The sequence below is a fragment of the Onychomys torridus genome, chromosome X (genome assembly GCF_903995425.1).
Source record: "Onychomys torridus chromosome X, mOncTor1.1, whole genome shotgun sequence".
Lineage (NCBI taxonomy): Eukaryota > Metazoa > Chordata > Mammalia > Rodentia > Cricetidae > Onychomys > Onychomys torridus.
In genome coordinates this window covers 50,669,848-50,694,697 of record NC_050466.1, presented here as the reverse complement: position 1 = coordinate 50,694,697, position 24,850 = coordinate 50,669,848, and the positions used below count along the sequence as shown (strand labels likewise).

General features: G+C 44.6%; 2 protein-coding genes across 2 annotated transcripts in view; one reads left to right on the top strand and one right to left on the bottom strand.

The window, feature by feature from the left end:
- Positions 1-3,892: 3,892 nt before the first annotated feature.
- Positions 3,893-5,734, top strand: Pnma5 (PNMA family member 5). Its single transcript, XM_036174123.1, is given in 4 exon segments — positions 3,893-4,127; positions 4,130-4,681; positions 4,684-5,256; positions 5,259-5,734. Coding segments are annotated over 4 exon segments (1,836 nt in total).
- Positions 5,735-9,335: 3,601 nt separating this feature from the next.
- Znf185 (zinc finger protein 185 with LIM domain) overlaps positions 9,336-24,850 on the bottom strand; it is a 57,730-nt gene continuing 42,215 nt past the window's right edge. The window contains exons 19-22 of the mRNA XM_036174983.1: positions 18,948-19,019; positions 14,697-14,799; positions 11,381-11,479; positions 9,336-10,689 (exon numbers count right to left, since the gene is read on the bottom strand). Coding sequence (XP_036030876.1) covers positions 11,381-11,479; positions 14,697-14,799; positions 18,948-19,019 — 274 coding nt within the window. The 3' untranslated portion in view covers positions 9,336-10,689. The remainder of the gene's footprint in view (positions 10,690-11,380; positions 11,480-14,696; positions 14,800-18,947; positions 19,020-24,850) is intronic.

The window sequence follows — 24,850 nt, the reverse complement described above, 5'->3', positions numbered from 1 at the left end:
ATCGTGCAATGCGCACAATGTGGTCATGCAATCAGGTCACACAATCAGTGCATGTGTGGTGGCATAGCTCTGTAAGCCTACCTGTGCATGTGCATGAGAATCCTTAAAAAGCTGACACAGGGGCTGGGGATTTAGCTCAGTGGTAGAGTGCTTACCTAGGTTCGATCCTCAGCTCAAAAAAAAAAAAAAAAAAAAGCTGACACAGACTCCTCCTTCTCCCCCCCTCCTCTGCATGTGCTTCTTCTCCAGTCCTGGTTCTTTTGTCTCCCCTCCTCCTAATAAAGCTCTGATACTGGGTTTTGTTATGGCTCATGCCTCATGACCTTTCTGCATGGTAACCAGCGCTGCTTATCATTTTTAAAACAACAGAGGGAGGGAGGGAGTAAAGGAAGGAAGAAAGAAAGAACAAAAGAAAGAATAAAAAGGGAGGGGAGGGAAAGGAAGGAGGAAGAAGGGAGGGAAGGAGGGGGAATGAGAGAAAGAAAGGAAAGAAAGAAACAGTTAAAAGGTTTTCACCTTGTAGCCCAGGCTGAAACTCATGTTCCTCCTGCTTCTGCCTCCTAGTGAGTGTATTCTGGGATTACAAGCATTTGCCTCCAAAGCCCAAAGAATAAAATCTTTGGATACTTTATATGTCTTGGTGAACCTGGAAAAGTTTCGTGTACTGGAGAAATGCAAAAAGCTTTTGTAGTATTGGCCTTTCAACTCTACATCACAGCCTAATTAAAAAAAATAATCAGAGAATATATAACTTTGGGTTTGTATTTTGTGTGAGGTCCTGTGGTCTTGCAATCAGACACATTCTTTTCACTCAGCCTGTAGGGTTAGGTGGTTATACCCACCTGTCACTATTTGCATATAGAAACAAAAGTTACTGATGACCATCACATCACAGCTAGTAGCCAATGAGGCACAGGCACGTGAAATGGAGAAACCAATGGCTGCTGGGCCTGGCATGATATGTGCCATGCTTGATGGTTTCTACTAAGTCAAACTTTGGGCCACACCTCCAGCAACTCTGTTCAAATTCTGCATCCCTCCCACTTGCTCCCCATGGAACTGTCAGGATTGGGTGAGGCAACAGTATCCTCCTATTAGGGAGTGGGGGGAGAGGAGGTGATACCAGTGCGCAGCCCCAAAAGGGTCGTGTGCAGCTCCACGGGGTTGTGGGGGGGGGGCATATATAAGATCTTCAGGCCCTGGCCTTGGAGCCCATTTTGCCCTGTGGCATATGTGCTCGTCTCTTCTCCTGGACTGGAGGCCTCTTCATCAGGTATGGTGCTGCCCTCCCCCTGGCACCTTAAGAGTTTCTGCCGTTTCAAGACCTCATCCATTCCATTTGTGTCCTTTCCTTTTATAGCCTTCTGCTTACTTCCACTATAACCCTTTTTGGGAATGTGAGATAGGAAAAGTGTGGCATGGAGGACATTTGTGAAGGGGTGGGAAGCATAGCAGATTATTTGTTGTTTTCTATTTTTTTGTTTTGTTTTGTTTTTTGTTTTTTCAAGACAGGGTTTCTCTGTGTAGCTTTGTGCCTTTCCTGGAACTCACTCTGTAGACCACGCTGGCCTTGAACTCACAGAGATCTGCCTGCCTCTGCCTCCCGAGAGCTGGGATTAAAGGTGTGTGCCACTACCACCAGGTCGGTTGTTTTCTTTTTGTGAGACAGTGTCTCTATGTTGCACAGGCTGGTCTAAAATTTCTGGGTTCAGGTGATCTTCCAGCCTCCTGAGAAGTCAATGTACTAGACTTTGTTTGTGTTTTAGATAAGGCCGAGGTAGAGGGGAGTTTATGCACAAGTGAGGATGGTATTTGGCAGCAAAAGTGACTTTGGGTTGTCACTAGGATGTGATGGTGGACATGGATGGCTTGGGACCTGGAGACATAACTCGAAATGTATATTTGACAAAGCTGGGCCTGGTTCAGAAGAACAACTGAGATGCCTGTGGGTTCTGAGAACACACTGGAACTTGGAGGGGCGATGTCTGGGATAGTCAAGGTGCTGGAAATCGGATGGGTCAGAGCTTAGTTCAGAGCTGGAATGGAGATGGCTGTGAGATCTGGGCATACACCTGACTGGGTAGGGGGGTGATGCTTGGGCCAATTGAGAAGGTGCTGGAACTCAGATGAGTCAGGGCCTGGTTCAGAACTGGAACTGAGATAGTGGATGGTCCAAAATGGCACAGTAACCGGGAAGGGTCAGTTCTTGGGACACTAGGCATGGTTGGAACCAGGATGGAACTGGATGGGGGTGGGTTCTGGAAATATGAGTGACACTTCATCGTGGGTGGAGTCAGTGGAGGTAGGGGAACAACTTTGTTAGAATTCCTTCTGTCTCAACAGTTTCCCTTAGTGGAGTGGTTGCTCAAATCCTGGCAAGGAATTTTTTTTTTTTTTAAAGAAAGTCTTACAACGCAGTGGTGGCAGGCCTCAAACTGACAGATTAGCCTCAGTTAGCTGCCTTTGAGTGCAGGGATTGAAGGTGTGCTCCACCATGTCAACAAAGAGCTGTCTTTACATTCTTGTGCAGACTTAGATTAGCACAGCCTGCATGGGCAGGGACATTCAGGACAGACCATATCAAATATTCCTCTGCTTTGCATTGAACAGATCAGTGGGCAGGAACCAGCATCCCTGCACCACCTGTCTGGAAAGAAGCCAGAAGACTGCCAGCATCAAGTGCCAGTGCCAGCAAAGCCACTGTATCCACATTTCAGTGGGGCACTACATAACCAACAGCAGGGGTGAGCAGCCATTTTGGTAATAACCTCTAACTCTAGCAAAGAACAGGTGAAGGGGCTTCCTGCCAAGGTTCACAGACTGCGGGGTAGGGCCATACATAGGGTAACAGTGTCTCTTTACTTTCTGGGGACTTTTTCTGCCTCTGATTGCAGATTCCATATAATTTGAAACGATAAGCTTTCTAGTTTTTTTGAGACAGGGTTTCTCTGTGGAGCTTTGGCTGTCCTGGAACTTGCTCTGTAGACCAGGCTGGCCTCGAACTTACAGAGATCCACCTGGCTCTGCCTTCCAAGTGCTGGGATTAAAGGCGTGCACCACCACTGCCCGGTAGCTTTTTTTTTTTTTTTCTAATCAGTGCCCACTCCTCAGTCTCTGCTTACCTCCCTCTGCACCTGTCCCCACCACCTCTTGTTACTAAGATACTTTATTGGTTGGAGGACCACGACATCACCTGTTGTTCCTCAAGGGCCTTAACCTTACCACACAGCACTATGTGATAACCTATGATAAAAACCCAGATCCATACTATTCTTGTTTTCGTGGCAGTACTTTAACTTGTCACACATTCTTTGCACCCACCACTCACACGTCATATCTGCTGAGCTCCAATCATCTTTCTTATCTCCTGAGCATTTTTTCAGGAAGAGGAGAGTCTCCTATGTGCTACCAGTCAGGGACCCAGGAAGGAGTAATCTGAATCAACCATAGCCTCCAGTGGGTGTCAGTGTTCTTCTTCCTGCCCTTTCTTCCACTAGGTCTTTTCCAGTGTTCCTAGGCATTAGTCTTTGCCTCCTAACATTGGCATTTTTCCTACAGGTATTTGCAGAATACATGGTAGAGTCCCTGGACTTCCAGTGAGGTTGCTGTGGCAGGAGGTCAGCAGGATCCAGTGAGGTTCGGGGAGCTTTGTGTGGGAAGACCCTCAACACAATGATTACAAGAGCCTGGGAAGCAAGACTGAATCTCTGAGAGGAGGAAAGGTGACAGGAAGTGTTAACTAAGCTCTTACTTCTTTTACATTTCAGGCTGTGGGAAACCCAGGACATTGCTGCCTTTCTACATGGCATTGGTTTAGAATCCTCTGAGTCCTAGGAAAATTCTGAGCCAATAAGTACCCTAGGGTTAGGTCTGTTCATAGCGGGTGGGAGTAATGGCTGTGGCTCTTCTAGATGACTGGTGTAAGGGGATGGACCTGGACCCCAAGAAGGCTGTGCTCATTGTGGGCATTCCTGTGCAGTGCAGTGAGGCTGAGATAAAGGTTGCTATGAAAGAAGGCTTACCTCCTTTGTGTGCTCACAAGATGATAGGCAGAATGTTCAGGAGGGAAGATGAAGCTAAGGCAGTCTTAATTGAACTGACTGAAGTTGTCAATCATACTATGATGCCCCGCATATACCAGCAGTGGGGGGGGGCTGGGAATTGGTTGTCAAACCCTGTAGCCCAGATGATGAGTTTATCAATAAGCTGACCTACTTTCTGAGAGATGAAGGATGGAGAATAGTAGATGTGGCCAAAGCCCTGGGGTTTAGCATTGCCCCTACAGTGAGCATAGAGCTAAGGAATTCAGACCAAGACAAACCAGAAGGCTTGAAGTCTCTGTGCAGTAGTATGTGTTATCAAAAATTGAAAGTGTTTTCTGGCAGTCCCTTTCCAGGCCCAGGAGAAGAGACCTTTGAAACCTGGTTAGGAGAGGTCACTGAGATGATGCAGTTATGGCAGGTATCTGAGAAGGAAAAAAAGTGGCGTCTTCTAGAGAGCTTGGGTGGCTCTGCCCTGTCAATTATGCAGGCACTGTGGGCTAGCAATGATGCCCTAACTATGGAGCAGTGCTTGAAAGCCTTAAAGTAGATCTTTGGGAATAAAGAAGACTATAAGATCTTATAGTTCAGATTCCTTCAGTTTTCTCAGAAACCTACAGAGAAGCTATCTGATTACTTGCTGCGCAGAAAGCGGTGCAGCAGAGCCCCTTGTCAGCACACAGTGCAGATTCAATTCACCTCAAGCATGTCTTATCTTGAGTCTCCCTGACTACTGGCCTTTGGAGCAAGCTGTTTCTCTTAGATCAGCAAGGATGCCCACCCACTTTTCTGGAGTTAATGAAACTCACTGGAGATGAGGAAGAATGGGAGACCACCATGATAGTGATGAAGAATCAGACAGAAAAGGAAAACAGGACCTGTGAGGCAGCAACAGATCCGGTTACCACGCAGGCAGGGTGTTTTAGGGAGATCAGCACCCAGACCATAGGAGAGGAAATTACATCAGTGAAACAGAGGCGACAGTATGGAGACAGTGGTGGGGAAGAGGGGCCTATTAGGGAATCAGGTTTCGGGGCTGAAAATGATCCTGATGAGTAAAAACCCCATGTTGAAGCACAGGAGTCAGGAAACGAGAGAGGGGCTGGGGCTATGAGCCACCCCAACCCCAGAGAAATATAGGCTCAAGAGTTCCAGGAATTCCTTCCTCTAGTAGGCAACAGAGATACCTTGGCAAAATGATGGAGCAGCCCAGACAAATGGCAGGGGAAATGAGTGGTGCAGAAGGGCAAGACGGCCAGGGCTAGGGTAAGACACCCCACTTGCCACTCACTAGAAATGATTCCAACAAGCAAAAACAAAGTCTACCTAGCTCAGTGACTATCATATCCGAGGCCCATGGAGAGTACCAGAGAAAGGAATGGGGACCTACTATAGATAGACCAAAGGGTGATCCAGACCCCAATTGGGACACTACTGAGTCAAAAGATAAAGATGGTGAGGCTTGGGGCTCTGAGCTAAGGATGCCCATTGGCACTGAAACAGCACAGGGCATAGAGGAACCAGTCACGGGGTTGTCTTGGCCAGAGAGAACCGATGCCTGGGGGGAAGTGCAGCAAGGTGGGGAGACAGTGCTCCGGAGAGGAGGCCGCAGGATCCAGCCCGTCTTCAGGATCATCTACGCTCCTCTAGGGGAGCCCCATGAGGGCAGTACCCTTGAGACTTTTCGTGAGTGAAACCCCTGGGTCCCTGGACCCAAAGGCTCCAGGAGGCCAGTGCCAACCCAGAGGCAGTTTCCTTCTGGGTACCTTGACAGGACTGTGAGGGGGGAAAGACACCAGTGCCCAAGAAGAGCCCCAAGCTGGGGGTGTGCACCCAGCACCATAGGATTCATGCCCTCAGCTGGCCTGAGAGCCTGTGGGTGTGCAGGACAGATTTTGTGTGAACAGGAGGTGGAAGGACAGCAGCAAGAGGACTTGGGGCTGGGCTAGAGTGGGGGGTTGTTCTGCTCTCTTTTGTCCAGGGCTGCTGGAGAATTCCAGAAAGCAAGCAGGGAGAGCCTGGTGAATACAACTGGGCAGGCAGCTGCCAAGGCTGGCCCCAAACCCTGCCAACCTGGGAGGGTGGCCAGGCAGTGCTGCCGGGGTGCCACCCATACCAAAAGGGTGGAAGTTACAGAAGAGGCCATCTCAAGGGTTCTGCCTGGCTCTTCCAACATGGATGCCCTCCCCATTGCTATCCTGAGGCAGGCTACTCCCTGCTTTGGAACACCTCTCTTATCTGTCAACCTCGTACTGACCCAGCTGTCCAACCAGTCCCTTCCCCACTTGTGTGCTTATCCCCAACCCATTGTTCCTGTACAAAGCTGTGAGTGAGGTGTGTGTTAACTTGAGCAGCTGGAAGCCCTGACTACCTGGTCAGGGTCACCTCTACACCCTGGCACATGTTGTGAGCTTCTGTGCCAGCCAAGACTGTACTAGCTCCTCTCCCACAAGTGTTGTGAACTCCTTGTCTGCTTTCCTGGTGTACATCTAGACCAGCCGCCTGCTACTTGTTCTCCTGCAGATGTGTGTGTTGTTACCTGATCAGGTGCTCCCCAGGCAGCCAGTGGGAAGCAAGGAAGTTAATAAGGGACTGATCAGTGACTTCAATGTGGGACTGTGCTGTGATGTTCCACTCCTGCTGTTAATTGTGACTATTGTCTAGGGTTGGTGGGGTTTTGCAAGCTATACTCCACAATTTCCTGTGATTGGTCTTTGTATACTGTAAGGCAGCACCACCATGCAGTGGCGGTCTCTTGAGAGCACTCCTTAAAGCAAAGGGCATTACCAGAGCTCATCATCTTGACAAGAGGCAGATCTAGGGCACCCAAGACAATATATTGTAGCAGAAGGTCCTTGTGTGGCCAGGGCCCATGGCTTTTACTGCCTACTGAAAGTTTTCTGTGTTAACACTTTTTAAATGGTTTTAGTACAAGTTTTGCTCAATAAATTTCATGAATGTTCCAGCTGTGTCCTGCCTCCGATGGGAGTGAGTTGGACGGCAACAGTGATGGCTGGATTGACACTGGCATGTGTGCATGTCCAAAACTATCAGGGACTATAGTGGTCTGGATGAGAAGGAGTCAGTCTACTGGTAGCCAATGGATGTGGGATAAAATGATGGTCTTCTCAGGGCACTTGGCAGGAGCAGGAATAAAGCAGCTCCATGCTGAAGGGAGGGTGCGGTATATAAGGCAGGCCCCAGGATACTTGTTGCCGCAGTATACTTGTAGAGGGCACAGGACATCTAGGTGACAGATTGACAGATGAGGAAAGGACTCCAAAAGGGCCAGGGAATGATGCCCCTATAGATGTTGTGTATGACTCAGCACATGGTGTTTCTCCCACCACACACACTCTGTTCAATCTACCCCCTGACTGGGTAGGGGCCAGCTCTGTCTCCACTGAAGGGTATTTGAGGACTAGTTGGACAGGGTGCTTGGCAGACTTGGGTGTCACAGGAAAAAGGGGGAATGAGGGACTATTTCAGACAGCCTGTTCTTTTGTGAGGGTGTATACGTTGTGATCCCTAAAACAGGTATGACCTTTTATGTGCACTGGTGTGTGCATGTACCCACTTGTATGTTAGTGTGCATTTTTCACTGTGAATGAGTAAGAGTACTGCCCAGTGAATAGGTGTATATATGAGTCACTGTGTCTGTGAAGGAGCATATTTTTTAATGTTGGGAGCATGTGTGCCAATGTATGAATATCTCTGAATGTGAGTGTGGATCACTGAAGGCGAGTGTGATAACATGTCTTTGTATGTGAGAATGGGTGTGTCGGAGCATGAGACTGGACTCCGTGAGCATCCATTGTCTTGACTGTGAAGCATGTGTATGTTGATAAATGTAATTGTGTGTTACTGAATGAGTGTGACTGTCATATGTGTCACCGCAGAGCTTGTAAAGCGGTTTTATAAGGTTGGTGGGTTCTGACTTGATCAAATATCAGGAGTCACAGCCTGCTTCCTTCTCAGCGCTAGCTTTATTTCCACAGGTTTCATGCATCACTCTCTCATGGCCCAGTATCATCTGTAGTGGGTGCTCAGGAAATAATTATTAATGAGTGAGCAATCCTTCCCCTTCCTTTAGGTTTACAGCTCCAAGATTACCTCCCCCAACTCAGAGTAACTTTCTCCCCACCCCAAACTTTTGGCAGTCTTTGTTTTTTAATCTCCTGGGCACTAGGATTACAGGCATGAGCCCCCATGTCCAGCTTGGTTTTATACTAAGAATGGCTTCTGATAAACCACATGCCCCAAATTACCAAGTTATTACACTGAAGTGCATATGTACACACAAAAAAAAACAAAAATGTTTTTAAAAAGGGAAATCGTAATACTGATGTGTAATATCTTAACATTTATTATAATTTTCATACATTAATGTGGATTAGCAAATTTAGCTAGAAACACTAAGCAATTAAAAAGAAGTAAAATAATGTAAAACCATGCCTCTTTTAAGACACAAAAGGGCTACTTTGTAATGAAATCAATACTAACATTGCAACCTGTTTTTGAGTATTTTCCATATTTCTAAAACTCCTTAAATGGCAAAGTACACCTTTAAGATGGGTAAACCATCTTACCTTGGGCCTCCTTACTGTGGATCCCATCTATGGGGCCCGCACTGAGATTCCCAGGTAACACCTCTAACCAAAGGAGTAACTTACTTTTCTCTTACTAATTCATTTGACACCCATGTGTTATTGCCTACAATCTGCCAAGTCCCATGCTAGAGCTGGACTTGAGAAAGAGGAGGTGGTAATTAGCTTGGGGATGTGGCATACTCTACTCCTCCTCTGCTTCTGAGTACATGCAGCAGATAAATATGCAAATAAATAGAATGTTCTTCTCTGATTACTTGATAGGAAGAACAAATCTATACTCAAATGTGCTTAGGGCTCAGAGTCTGAAGAAAGAGAGGAGCTATTTTTTAAGTAAATCAAATGAAGAAGCCTCCATTTTGCATCCCCAAATCTTGAGGGCTATTTTTCCTTTCAAGGAGCTTACAATTTAATTCTGTACCTAAAGGTGTAGTGGATAGCCATCCCAGCATTGGCCTGGAAGTTCCAACCCCCATTGAGGCTTCGGTAATGGTCACGCCCACAAGGCAGGGCAGAGGAGGAAGCGGAAGACCAAGGATCGGGAAGAGGTCTCTCTTCTGGTTCCGGGACCCTGGACGCTGGAGGTAGACTGAGCAGAGTTCTCCAGAGAACACTGCCGGACTGCGCTATACCTTTGCCAGACCCTGCAACCTACCCCTTCATTTGTAAGTTACCCCACAAAATAAACCTCCCTTTTAACTACGTGGAGTGGCCTTAATAATTTCACCAATATAAAGGCAGCAAAGTGAAGTTGAATCAGAGCAGCATATTAGCAGACTGCAAGGATGAACCTGCCTCTGCTCTGCTAAACATCAGCTTTTAGCACTTTGAGTACCTGGGGACCTAGAAGTTGATGTTGGTTTGAAACAGTCAGGACTAGAAAACAGGTCACTGTGTGCTTAGGGCAGAGAGCCTACTGAACCTTTCACTGGATGTCAATTAGATTACTGTAGTGCTTCAAGGAGGGATCCAAGAAGCCCAGAGATGGAGTGAATTTCACACTTTTCCCATTTCTCAGGGCAGTATTTTATAGTAGGGACCCTCCATACAGTGCCTGGCACATGCTCAATACTAGGTCAGTGTCATGATGGTTATTGCTTCTGGAAAAAGTATAGGCTCCAGAGAGATACAACAGTGGTTCTACAGGATTCTTCCCACTTCTCTGAGCATTACTATCTTCATTTCTGCAATGAGACTATTTTAGAGACTATTAAAGAGATTAAAAGCCAGTACCTTGTGGTAATGCCTGGTGTGTGGTGAGGTTTCAAGAAACTTTATCTGTTTTCTTCTTTACTCTTTTGGGATCTACACAGCCTAAAATCAGTTCAGAAAATTTCTATGTAAAGTCTAGAAAATGGGATACTGAGGGTAAAGACTTGAAGCTATTAAAATTCAAACAGACACAGATATCCCTTTTGTTAGAAGCCTCCTAATATTGTATCTTGTCAAATTTAAACCTGGGTAAACTTTCCAATGTGTACTGACATACCTGACTGGAAAAACTCAAAGGAGAATGGGAAGAGGTCATTTAAATCTGCTACACAATTCAATCAAAAACAACTATTTTAAGAATTGTATGAGAAATCAAAAATACATACACACATACACACACACAGTGATTAGCCTATTGCCAACCCTTAGCATTCATTGCCTATAATTTCCCTACTAGAGATCGTCAACAACATTTGGTTTGGCCCCTCAGAAGCCTCCAAAAGTCTGCGTACACTGATACCTACACTTGTGCCCATGTCTAGCATACCAGGTCATCTGCACTCATTAGAAAGCCAACATATCTTAGGGAAGTCAAAGTGGAGTCCTTCATCCTGGGAGCAACTAAGCTATGGATTTGACTTTCTAAGGTATAAAAGGCTATACATGTGTAATTATAACATCATTGAGATACAATACTAGATGTGTTATTTCAGTACAAGGTGGGCAGAAGTACAGTGAAACCAGGTAAGGGAGGATGTAAGGGAAGAACCAACAATTTGTGGGCAACTGGACAGCCAAATACATCTGGGGCTCATCAGCTTCTGTTCAGCCTGCAGAAAGCAAAAGGAAACAGAGGTAGCAATGAGAGCAAGCATCCAATAGCTGACAGCCAGGTTCCCTTGGGGTGGGTAACTGTTACAGTGATTGTGAGCCTAAGTCCAACACAAATGCATTTCTTGAAGAGAAGGCAATTTTTGTGTAGTCAGAGGGGGAAAATATGCTTTGTTCAGACACTTGAGACAGTCCCATTGGCTATTGGTCCAGAGGCTGCTTTATTCAACGTCTTTGTTATTAAGTCTAAATCTATAGTCCAAAGGAATATAGCAGAGAGCACAGCACTAGAATCTAAGACCTGGGATGAGGTCCAGATTCTACCACATACCAACTGGGTGTTTGTCCAGAACCATTCCCTTTCTACATTTTTATTTCCTTGTCACAAGATAGGACCAGGTATCACAGGGTTAGAGGATTCAGCTGAGGTTCTGGATGGGAGAGGTATTTCTTTAGAGTAACATATTAGCAACTTGTAAAAGGTCTTTAGGGAGGGGTTTTGCTCACATCACTTAAGATCTCAAAGTAGCATAGAGCACAGAACAAGGACTTGGAATTCTCTGATTAAATGACTGAGAAGCATAGCAGGGTCCTAAAGTAAAACCCAGGTCCAGACCAGGGCAAACGTTTGTCTTGTCCCTTCAGTCTAGTGAGGCTGTAGTCTGCTTATTCTATGGGCTTCCAACTCACCTAGAAGAGCTTTTCATAGCATTTCCCACAGTGGATGGTGTCACGGTGAATGAAGATCTGATCTAGGAGATCACCCATGGGTTTATTGCAAATCCCACACTAAACAGAGAAAGCAAAGTTGATGTCAGGACTCAAAGCAGATTCTGTAAGCTGATGGCACATCCTGAGCTTCCAAGGAGATAACAAGACATTGCAAAAATAGATATAAAACTTGATCTAGAAAACAAGATAAAACCAACACACAAAACACCAAAGTAAGCTGGTAGGGACTGGGGAGATGGCTCAGTCAGTAAAGCGCTTGCTGTGGATTTGATCTCCAGAACTCATAAAATCTGGGCACACAGGCACAAACCTGTAATCCCAGTGCTTGGGTGGCAGACACAGGGGTATTCCTGGGGCTCTGACCACTCTAGGGTCACTGAGAGACCCTATTCTTGCTCAAATAACACAGAGGAAGTCATCCAATGTCTTTCCTCTCTTCTCTCTCTCTCTCTCTCTCTCTCTCTCTCTCTCTCTCTCTCTCTCACACACACACACACACACACACACACACACACACACACACACACGAGTGGGGGCACAGGATGATCAGCATTCTGATTAAGGGTCGCAGTTTCCACAATTCAGCCCAGGTTGACTGAGATGGGCAAGTTATTGAAACTTTTCCAGCCTCTATTTCCTTATAAGATTAGGAGAGGCTAGAGGAAGTTTAAGGTCCTGAGGAAGGTAATAGTGCTCCACAGAAGAAAAGGATGTTTTAGTATCCCAGTTCTTCCCACAAACCCATGTCCCCAGGAATGTCAGTGGCAGGACTTCTTGGCACTGGGAGTTAAGTAAAAGACTTAAAAAGTACCTGGTTTTCCAGATCTCTCAATATCTGCAGCCTGGGGCTTCTAGCTTCAAGGATTCAAAGGTGCCAGGAAGGATAAGACAGCACTCAGATAACCCCAAGTCCCTTTGCTCATTCCCACCATGCACCCTTCTGATGGCAATCTGGCTACTTCTACTTCTCAACATTCTCCTGGCAGAGTATTCCTCAATATAAATCAATTATGCTTCTGTTTCCTGTATAATGATTCTAGCCTTTCAGTTACTGTGCAGCAGACTGGAACATGGCCTTAGAATGGTGCTTATCCATATAGGGGGTCACTTCTGGGCATGCAGAAAATGAACAATGTATACAAATGGCCTTAACCAGTATGATCACTTTTCTTGGGGCAGCAAAAAGCAGCTCGGTAGTGCCGATGATAGAACTCAGTGGCAAAGCACTAATACAACATATGTAAAACCCTAGGTTCAATCTCCAGTATGGAGAAAAACATGTCTGAGACACCTTTAGCACTCCTGTCACAATCTGGAATTGAGCAGGTTGCTGTCAATGCTGAGTAACTCTGTAGATGTAACCATCTTGTTAAATAAGAAACACAGATCCAATTGCAGAGTTAAAAGCCACAAGGTCAGAGCAAGAGCTGAAAACCTTACCCTTCACTGCTTCTGCTGTCTTTCCTCTCCACAAGAGACCTACTTCTGTGTGTTTTTTTTTCTTTTTATTGACTTTCTGTTCTGCTTTCTCATTGGTTGTAAACCCAGCCACATTACCTCCAGGTCTTCTATGGTTGGTATTGAGATTAAAGGCATGTGTCTGCCATGCTGGCTGTATCCTTGAACACAGAGATCCGCCTAGCTCTGCCTCCCAAGTGCTGGGATTAAAGGTGTGCACCACCACTGCCTAGCTTCTGCTATGGCTTGCTCTGACCCCAAGGCAACTTTATTAATATACAAATAAAATCACATTTTACAAATATAGTATCACCACATAACTCTGTGACTTTAGAAAAATAATGGTGGACTAGGGAGATGGCTCCATGGGTAAAGCACTTGCCATGTAAGCATCAGGACCTGAGTTTGGACCCTTAGAATGCATATAAATCTGGATGTGGTAGCACACATCTGTAATTCAATGCTCCTATGGTGAGATGGGAGGCAGAGAGGTGACTCTGTAGAAACTCATAGGCCAGCTACAATGGCCTACAGTAGCAGACAAGAGACTGTTTCAGACTAGGTGGAAAGTAAGGCCCAACACCCAAAATGTCCTATGATCTCCACAAGAATGCAATGGCACTAGAGACTCATGCACACTTACACATACATATACAATAAACAAACAAACAGAGAATATCTCTCCAATTCTGCACTTAAGGCCCACGGGCTACAACTCTTGGTTATTCTACTTACCTTCTAAGAATTCCCTAAGCATAGCAGCTTTCTGCCACAACTCCCAATTTTGTCACACAGTATGTGATTCCTACTTGGGCCACGTTAGAATTTGTCTGACATTACTTCTCCCTATGTACCAGTCAGATGTATACATGTCAGTTGCTTCATGTTTGCTACTTTGAAACTAACTTCCCTTTACCTCTAACTCCTATTCATTGTCCCTCACATAGCCTCCCTGCAATTCTTGCCCACTCCAACTGCATTCTCCCTTGTGAATGGTCAGTGCTATATAACCACATGTATTCAAGAGTAGCCTAGCTCTTAGGTTCCCCATAATTTTGCTGTGCTTTATGTAATAGTCTCTCATTAAGTACATAACCTCAAATCAACTCTTCTGGTACTATTCATAGAAGTCCACCAGTCAAGGAAAACAATATACTTTGTACCTTCCAATACCCCCATCCCATTTTTGCCATGTTTCTATGTTGGGACCTTTGCATTACTGGTCCTCCATGAGAAATAGACTCTGCACAGAACACCTTTTTTGCCTCCATTATGTTACTAACCATGTGGAACTGCCAACATTTGCTGTGGATATCGCTCTGTGTAAATAAAGTTCTGATTGGCCAGTGGCCAGGCAGGAAGTATAGGCGGGACAACAGAGAAGAGAATTCTGGGAAGTAGAAGGCTAGGGAGAGACACCACCAGCCGCCGCTGCCATGAAAAGCAACATGTAAAGACACTGGTAAGCCACAAGCCATGTGGCAAAGTATAGACTAACAGAAATGGGTTAATTTAAGATAGAAGAAGTAGATAACAAGAAGCCTGCCACGGCCATACAGTTTGTAAGCAATATAAGTTTCTGTGTGCTTTCTTGGTTGGGTCTGAGCGACTGTGGGACTGGCGGGTAAGAGAGATTTGTCCTGACTATGGGCCAGGCAGGAAAACTCTAACTACAAACATTCCTCTCTAGTCAGCTCAGTGCTCTGTTGAGCCTCTAAGAGTGTTCAGAGCTGTGTGCAGCAATCCAATGTCCTCTGTACTTGCATATTCTCTCATAAGATCTGTGCTCTTCAAAATATTCATACCTCTTTCTTACCTTAAAACAGTACTCATGGCAGCAGATGCCAAGATGCTCAAGGGTAATCTTTGGACAGTCTCGGATCTCATGGCTACAGTAAGTACAGACCCCTTCAGTTGGTCTAGGAGACAGAAACAAGAACCAGGTACTCAGGCTGGTACCCATACTTCTTATATGATGCAGCAGATCTTCTTATTTGGTGCAGACAGACCTAGGTTTGCCAGTATTCCCAGCTTCCCATTGTGTTTTATGTTGTATAACTGAGAGCCAAATCTGTATATTGTATCACCTATGCCAAACTGGTTCTCAAACTTGGAACTATTCTCCCTATTCTGCATGCCTGGGACCATGAAGCCCAACCTTTCTCCCAGTTACTATCAAGGCCACCTTATCTTTAGTCTGACTGTATAGCCTGCTTATCAGTCATCCTAAATTCCTAGAAGATATTGACTTCTAGATTAGTTGTATCCTCTGTTCTAAGATTCCTTTTATTTCTGAGAATCATCTCTGATCTTCCCTTTTCTTTTCTATCCCTAACAGGAACTGCTGAAAAACTCTCTTTTCTCTGATCCTACAGGCTAAAGTTAGGAGTTCTATCTTCCAGAGATGTAGACTTGATTCCAACAGAAGCCACAATGTCACTAGCAACCAGGACGCAACACTGCCATGGACACTGATGGTTTGCCCTGTGTGGTGGTCTGGATGAAAATGGCTCCCATAGGCTCATAGGGAGAGCACTATTAGGAAGTATGGCCTTGTTGGAGTAGGTGTGGCCTTGTTGGAGTAGGTGTGGCCTTGTTGGAGTAGGTGTGTCACTGGGGGTGGGTTTTGAGGTTTCAGATGCTCAAGCAAGGCTTGGTGTATTATTCTCTTCCTGCTGCCTGCAGATTGGGAATGTAGAACTATCAGCTACTATTCTCCAGCACCATGTCTGCCTGCATGCTACCATGCTTCTTGCCATGACGATAATAGACTAAATTTCTGAACTGTAAGCCAGCCTTTATAAGTGTTGCTGTGGTCATGGTGTCTCTTCACAGCAATCAAAACCTAACTAAGAAAGAAGTTGGTACCAGGGATGGGAGTATTGCTGTGACAGGCCTGACCAAGTTTCTGTTTGGAGGAATTTCATACTTTGGGTTAGGAAAGGAGTGGAATGCTTTAAGTGGGCCTTAATGGGACAAACTAGTAGGGACAAAGAAGACAGTGGTGCTGAGTATGATTTGAACTGTGGGGGCCCAGCTCAAGAGGTTTCAGAGGAGAAGAATATTAATATGTGAAGCTGTGAAGGTGAAGCCTGGATTGCCCTGGAGACGCCAAGATTTTGGAGATGCCAGAGCCATGGGATACCTGCTGAGAAAAGCTACTAACAGAGAATGGAACCAGCCCAAGAGAGAGAAGTGTGTTTGGTCAACAAAGCTGCAAGTAGTTGGAGATCTGAAGATGTTTTGACATCAGACATGGAGATGCAGAGTTTGTAGAGAAAGCTAGTGAGCTGACCAACCCAGCTACCACCCTGCCCCAGAACCAGGTCTATGAGTTAGCACATCTCAACATCCACCTCATCTATGAGCTGTTAGAGTATGTGAGGGGGGCAAAACTACAGATCCAAAACAGCAGGATCTCCATGACATAGGACAACAGGATATCCAAGAGCCATCCAATAAGAGCTCATTATCATTATCTGTGGTGTAACAGAAACCAGTGGCCTCAAGCCAGACCAATGACTCATGACCCAGGGGTCATGTCTCTTGCAATTGGGAGAGAGGGCCCTGAACCTCACCTGTATAAAACTGTAGAGCCCTGGGCCCTGGTGATATGAGTGGCTCAAGAGCAGGAGCACTGGGCCTTCTCCTTGCTACAGGCTGCATTATGTGAGCTAGCCAAGGCATTGCTGGAGAGTTCATCAAGTAGTGACAAGGGAAAGCATAGTGAGGAAATACTGGACCAAAACAAGACCAAAAATCAGCCATGCAAACTACAAACTCTGAATCTCCATGTCTGATGTCAAAACACTCTTCAGGTCTCCAAGTCATAGCAATGAACACTTGAAAGTGAAGATGAACAGACTAAAGGGTAAATGATGTGACTCACTGGGCCACACTACAGCTTCCACAAGATTCTTCTTCTTTTCTTTTTGTTGTTTTGTTTTTTATTTTTCCTTTTAAATTTGGTTTTGTTTTTGGGGGAGGTTGCAAGGGCAGAGAGTGGATGGGAGGGGGCAGATCACAATGCATGAAGAATCAATAAAAGTAAAAAAAAAAGAGTTGGGGCCTAGCAGGAGGTAAATAGTTTATTGTAGGTGCTTCCTTAGAAGAGAGACATTTAATTCTTATAGTATCAGTTTAGTTACTGTGAGGATACACTGTAATAAAAGAAGCCTGACATTCCCTTTTTTCAAATATGCCACTCATGTGTCTTCTAGTCTACATGATACCATCTGCTATGAGATCCCTAACTACAGCCAAATTGATATTAGGTCCATGCTCTTGAATTTCAAAGACTGTGAACTAAATAAACCTCTTGTTTTTATAAAGTGGGTATTTTGTTTGTATGTTTGTTTTTGAGAAAGGGTCTCACTGTGTAGCCCTAGGTGTCCTGAAACTTGCTATGTAAACCAAGCTGGCCTCAACTTCACAGAGGTCCCCCTGCCTTTGCCTCCTGAACGCTAGGAGTAAAGGCATGTGCCCACGCCCAGCCTTGGGTATTTTGTTAAAGCAGCATGTAGCAGACTATTAAATCATCTGATGATTGATTTACCAAGTGATCTGTTATTGTTCAGGATTCAGTTATCTGGATTTTTCTTCAGATATACCGGAGGGGACATCTGTAACCTTGTGTTGGAATTCCTAGCCACATGATGGTGCATGTGCTGGCAAAACAGTCATCCCAGGGCTTTACATCCTACATAATCTGTGTGCTGTGTGACCGTGTAATTTGCATGCAGCATGATCATGCAATGTATGCATATGTGTGGCATGGCTCTGTAAGCCCATATTCTCATGTACAGGGGAATCTATAAAATGCCAGTCACAGACTCCTTCCCCCTTCTTCTACCTCCTTCTCCTTTTCCCCCTCTCTCTCTGTGCACAACCATTTCCATAGGCCTAAAGCACATTCCCCTCTGCTCCTTCCTCTAATAAACCTTTATAGTGGGTTTTGTTGTACCTCATGGCTTTTCTCGCAAGATAAATAGCACTGCTTAATGAATAACATTGTGCTGCCACATAAAACCAACACCATGTCTATTCACAAGCTCCATACTTGTTTGTGTGGGGGAAGGGTAACACACTGGTAGAATTTGCTTCATCTTAACTTTCTCCCCAGTCTAGCTGTGGCTTCTGAGTGTAATCCACAGTAAGATAGATTGCATAATAAATGAGAACATTTAGCAGAGGTGAAATATCCATAACCTGTTAGTAGTCAAGTCCCAGGATTCATTTTTGACTCTGCAAGTAACTCTCCATGGCTTCTTCTTCCCCACCCCCACTATAACTTGAATAGATTCACTCTCTAATGCAGACTCTTTTCTTTCCTATTCCAAGATTTTAAATATAGCCCTTCTTTGTCCTTAAGATCATCCTATGATTGCTGTTATCTAGTGACTACTTTCAGGACTGCTAAATGAGGTGTCCTAAGCTCCTATGCTCAGTTCCATGGCTCCAGGCCACTGTACATCCTTACTTCTGTCTTCTTGATGATAAAACACTTTTTTTCCCTATAGGGCAATCTCGTGTAGCTGTGTTTTCTTTTGGCATCTAGTCAGATGTGTGATTTAATGAAATGAATCATTGGGTTCTATTTTTTTTGTTTGTTTGTTTGTTTTTTCGAGACAGGGTTTCTTTGTGTAGCTTTGTACCTTTCCTGGAACTCACTCTGTAGACCAGGCTGGGCCTTGAACTCACAGAGATCTACCTGCCTCTGCTTCCCAAGTGCTGGGATTAAAGACATGCACCACCAACTCCCGGCCAGGTTCTATTCTTAAGAGCTTATCCTGCTGTCAAGAGCCTCCTTGGGTTTTCTTTCAGACACTGAAATTTCCTTCCTCAGAAGCCTTTTGTGTCTATACTTCATCTGGGTTTACAGGCTTCAGTTGATGCAAATATGACATCCTAATTAGGATAGTACCACCTTATGCAGTTTTCCACTGTGTGACTGTTCTGCAAACAGATCAAAAGCTTCAAAGCAGCAAAGAAAAGACCCATGTGGAGATCTTCCTTAGCTCTCTCTCACCTAGGTAAAGTGGAAGACCTGCCAAAAAAGCAGCCATACCTCTCAGAGGGTGGAGTGCCTTCACATGGGGGTTTCTTCTCCAGGTTCAATGAGTCCTTAATGCTGCTGGAACTGCAGGGAATGTAATGGAGAAGAGAGCACATGAGCCAGCTAGACCTTCAGTTCCTTTGACCAGCAGGAAAAAAGTAGAATTTTACTACTTATAGATATGTATGGGTTACTATGGGAACTTTCAGGAGCTCATACTCTGAAGAAATCAGAAACTAGATGTGCTGGCTAGTTTTATGTCAAGGTGACACAAGCTAGAGTCATTTGAGAAATGGGAACCTCAATTGAGAAAATGCCTCCATAAGATCAGGCTGTAGACAAGCCTGTAAGGCATTTTCTCAATGTAAGGCATGTTTGGGGGAGGATTGTGGAAGGATTTTGGAACTCTGGGTTAGAAAAGCTACTGAGTGTTCAAAGCCTGGTGAGCTGTTCTGTGGGAACTTGGAAACTAAGAATGCTGAGAGCAATTCAGATGATCAAGGCCTGGCTTGTGAAGTTCCAGAGGGAAGTTTGAGAGAGAGTCCCTTAATGACTCTTATAACAGCTTTTGCATATTCTGAGTTAAGAGTCTGTAGTTCTGGTTAGCTGGGGCTGAAATATCAGCTATGATTAATAACTAACCAAAAGCACTAAAGTGAAACTTTTGTTTTGCTGAGATACTTGATGCTGGTCAGCTAGGGCTGAAGAAATCAGCTCTGATGAAGAGAGCTTCAATGAGGTGAAATCTTTGTGGGAAGTGTTTCCTCAGAGTTAGCACACAGAAGGTGGTTTCCACAGGAGGCCAGGCTGTACCTTGTGCTGGCAGCTGAACTTGGTAGTGTAAGAGTCACCCAGGTGGTACTAGATTTGAAGGCATGAAAGGGTGAGTCATGGAGAATAGCTGAGGTTTGGCACTGTGTGGCAGGACTGGAATTCTTGAAGAGAGCCTGGGAGAGGTTACTATTGGTGAAAGTATAGCCCAGTTGTAGCAAGAGACCCCAACAGCAGCAGGAGCTGTGGAGTGGGGCCAGCCAGAGCCTAGAGAAGACAAGCTGTGTGTACTACAGAGGGCAGAGCTGGAGAAGTGACCCAAGCCCTTTGGAGGAGCCCAGAAGATGGTGAATGGACCCCAGACATTGGATACTGAGTTGTTAACAGAGTTTGGTGATGTGGGATGTTCTGTATGTCAAATGTGTTGCTCTGATTGGGTAAAATAAAGTGCTGATTGGCCAGTAGTCAGGCAGGAAGGATAGGGTAGGCGGGACAAGGAGGAGAATTATGGGAAGTGGAAGGCTGGGGGAGACTGCCAGCTGCTGCCATGAGAAGCAACATGTAAAGACACTGGTAAGCCACAAGCCACGTGGCAAAGCATAGATTAATAGAAATGGGCTAAATAGAGTAAGAGCTAGACAATGGTAGGCCTGAGCTAATGGCCAAACAGTTTAAATAATATAAATGTTTGTGTGTTTATTTTACAAATGGGTTGTTGGACTAACAGGGCTTGGCTGGGGGGGGGGGGCGGCTGGAGAGAAGGTCTCCAACTACAAATGGTGCCCAACATGTTGGCAAGAGTTTCCACCTAAAACCTGAGAAAAAAGATTCTAAAACAGAGCTAAAAACAGCTTCCTAGTTGTCTCTCTCAAGTTAGTGGCAGCCTGCCAGTTTGAGCTACTGTGGCGGGTTCCTGGAGTGTGTGTGTCTGACCTGCAGTGTGGCCAGAATGAGGAATCTATAAGCGACACTTTACTCTGCTGCATGGTGGATTTAGTCTTTGCTAGTTTAAAAAAAAAGTTTCTGGGCTATGCACTGCTTTGTGCTTCTGATAGTTGATGGTACACATAGCTCTAGACCCAGAGCTGGCAGTAAACTGTACCACTGCCACGTGGGCGGAGCCAGCAGCCACAGCAGTGTTTCAGTCTTACAAAGATGGATATTACACAGAGAATCTGGTTTATGTTGTCTGGGATTTTTAACTACAAAAAAAGATTTGATCGTACAAGCTGTTGAGTTAAACAAATATGTAAATTTTAAAGGTACCTTGACTTCAAAATTTGGATATAAAGATATGTTGCTTTGGAAAAGAGTCTGCTTTTATTTCCACAGAAAGCCAGAGGCTGTGGGTTTGTTCCAAATTAAGATACATCAGGTTTGATCAGCCAAGACCACCTGAAAGGTCTCCAATGACACCATGGCCCAGATGATCCAGCATCCAGAATGGTTTCTTTCTTTTTTTTTTCTTCCGGAGCTGAGGACCGAACCCAGGGCCTTGTGCTTGCTAGGCAAGCGCTCTACCACTGAGCTAAATCCCCAACCCCCAGAATGGTTTCAAGGCAACTGGCTCAGAGGTTTACCCTCACAGACTACTCCATAATCCTAAAATTTTCTTTGTGTCCCCATAAGATATAGTGCCCCCCTCTAGCAGGAAGTAGTAAGAGAAACTACGCCCACATTCCCAACATTATCAAGCTGGCTTTGGAGATAGAATTGGCTCACTCCTTCTCTAAACCCAGACATATTGCTAAAAGGAAAGGTTAAGAGATTTTTGTGTCCCAAACAGAAGAGCCCTCTGGTGTGGGACAGAAAAAAAACAATATTTTTATTTAAAGCAGGTTGATTATAAATGTGACCTCTTTCTAAAGAATAAAAGAGGATATGATATAGATATAATAGGAAGAAAGGGTAGATTAAAGAACTTACTTCTAAAGAGCAACAACTTGTTTAAAATGTTTTACATTGGTATAGATTTTAGTCTATTGATACAAACCTAAAGTTAATTTTGTTATACTGTGTGTATATTTCTACTCTTGTTTAAGGTATTATGTTTGTATAGCTCATTTAAAATTGTAATGGATAATTAAAAATAGATTAATAATTAATCTATGATAATCATACTCATAGCCATGTTAGTTAAGTCTTATAGGTATACATAGAGATATTTCAGATAGATAGGTAATCTTCAAATACTTCAAAGACCTTCAGAATATGGCATTTCAAATATTTTTAAAATTTAGACTTTCTGGACAGTGAGACATGTCTGCTCCTGGCAACACCAATTTACTTCAGAGAGGAGGATGGGCATTGAAGACACTTCATATCTTATCTTCACCTTGGCAAAAATAGCCATTTGGGCAAGAAACTGTTCTTGCCTGGACTGCTTGATCGACTGGACATGCAGGACCCATAGAAAGGTGACCACTAAACTTTGCTTGACAAAATGGTCCTTCAGGTTCCTGCTTCACAGAGGAAACTGCCAGACATTCTACAGGACACTGAGAGAAATGACCGAGAGACTCTAGCCCTGTGGGCTGAAGACAGATGCCCCAACTTTACAAAGGAACATTAGGTGACTGTCCAGGCTTCCAGCTGTCTCTGTCTACCCTGCAATACTCCCGAAAGTTGCTTGCATCCTTCTCCCAGTTCTCAGGTAATATTATATCCTTCTGAGGTTTTTGATGTGGCTATAGACTAGATTGTTATAATTTCCTCAGTTATGATAAAAGATAAGTTAGATATAAAACCTTAGACTCACAAATATAAGATAGATAGGATATCTTCTTTAATATTGTAACTGTAATTCTTGCTTGATAATTGTTTTGTTATCTGAAATTTTACTATATAAAAGTTAAAACCTTGCTTTTTGCAAAAAAGAAAAGGGGAAGTGCTGTGAGGGGTTCTGTATGTCAGATGTGTTGATCTGATTGGTTAAAATAAATAAAGTGTTGATTGGCCAGTAGCCAGGCAGGAAGGATAGGGTAGGAGGGACAAGGAGGAGGAGAATTCTGGAAAGTGAAGGCTGGGGCAGAGAGATACTGCTAGCCGCAGCCATGACAAGAAAGAGATAAAGTAATGGTAAGCCATGAGCCACATGGCAAAGTATAGATTAATAGAAATAGGCTAAACAAAAGAGTAAGAGCTAGATAATGGTAGGCCTGAGCTAATGGCCAAGGAGTTTAAATAATATAAGTGTCTGTATGTTTATTTTATAAGTGGGTTGTTGGACTAACAGGGCTTGGCGGGGGCTGGAGAGAAGGTCTCTAACTACAAATGGCGCCCACTTTGCTTATGACTGTGCCTTGGTTCTTCCCTCTTGAAGTAAAAAATATTTATTTTTATTTTATAGGTGATCACAACTGAGACATTGGATTTTTTAAAAGTTTCAAATTTAGAAGAGACTGGGTGTTTAAAGAGATTGAACTTTTTTTCTTTTTAATGTGGAGCTGAGGATCGAACCCAGGGCCTTGAGCTTGCTAGGCAAGCGCTCTACCACTGAGCTAAATCCACAATCCCTGAATTTTTTAAAGACTGTGGGACTTTTAAATTACAGAATGTTTATAATGTAATGTAGATATTAACATGTGATCTTGAGGATGAAGAAGAAAGGAAAGGTTATGGCTTAACAGTGATATGCTTGTGTGTCAAGATGACAAGGGGTCAATTGTGTTGGGTACTTTTATATCAGCTTGACACAAGCTAGAGTGTGGGTGCGTGGTACAGCACTGAAAAGACATGGAAGTATCTTCCTTCATGGCATCAGAAAGCAAGCAGACAAGGTGATCAGTGGAAAGGTGTCTGTATATGAGGCCACCTAGCATGAAAGAACATGGGGGCTAAAGATGATTTTTCTATCCACCTAACTATACAGAAAACCTGGAAATCCATAACTCATGCATTAGTAGGCACCTGCAGTATTCTTCATTCATTTAGTAGCTACTCTCTACTGAGTCCTGAATGAGGAAATGGGATATAGGATTGAAGGCAGCATTGGGCCTGGTACAGGCTACGACAACAAAGTGAAACTTGTTCTTCCCTGCTATAGTGTGAAAACACTGGCTTCCCAGAAGACACTTCACTAGCATTCATGTACTCTTTCACGAAGAGAATCCCTTTGCTGTAGAAGGAGCACAGCAGAATAGGACGTGTACTATAAGATTCCAGGGGACTGGGCCTGGCCCACAGAGTAGGGTCAGTGCCCCCTGCCCAGTTTGATGGAAATACCGAAGCTCATGTGAAGGCCTAGGATAGAGGGGCTAGTGGGCCTCACAAGCCAGGCTGCAAGGGTAGCTTCAGACAGAGATGCCAGGCCGTTGATGCCATTGTCACATGGGCTCAAATCTTAGCTCCTGGGTTCATTTTATGTTTTGTCTTAGAGATATAAAAGGTGGCTCCCTGAAATCAACAGTAGCATGCCCTCTTCCATAGAAGCCTCAAGCCTCCAACCCTTTCCCAGACTTATGTGAGTCAGTCCCTTCGCTTTCCTTTCCCTCCTCTATGGCTGAGGCTTTTTTCCATTCTATCAACAGTCAGAATGTTGTCAGTGGCTGAATGATGGACAGCTGTTTCTTTCTACTCAGCACCTTACCTGTGGCATTTGCCTGTTACTTCACATTCCCTTATCAATCATGTTTCAGGGGCTTACAAGTCACCTTGTTCTAAGTCTTTGAAAAGCCTCTGCAAGCTTTGGAAACAAGGTCTGCTTCATGCTGGCTCAGTGTAGTTTCATTGTTGACCCTCAATTCCATGCTCCAGTCCCCTGGCCAGATATTAGCAGAGAACTTTTTTGATATCTCAACACATACCTCTTACTCAGCAGGCTCCCTAGAATGACACCCCTTCTTGTAGGCTAAAAGGTATTCATTAGTACATCTGAAGAAGTGAATGTGTGTGTGTGTGTGTGTGTGTGTGTGTGTGTGAGAGAGAGAGAGAGAGAAAGAGAGAGAGAGAGAGAGAGAGAGAGAGAGAGAGAGAGAGAATAGCCTGGCCTCCCTGGCTTTCATGGGTCTTCCCAGGGATGCTAGCTAGCAAAGCCCTACAGATGGCAAAGCCCTGTGGCTGATTGCATCTGCTAGTGTCCTATATGTGCCACTTTAGCTTCTTGTTGAGATGAGAAGAGCGAAAGTATGGTACAGGACCATGTC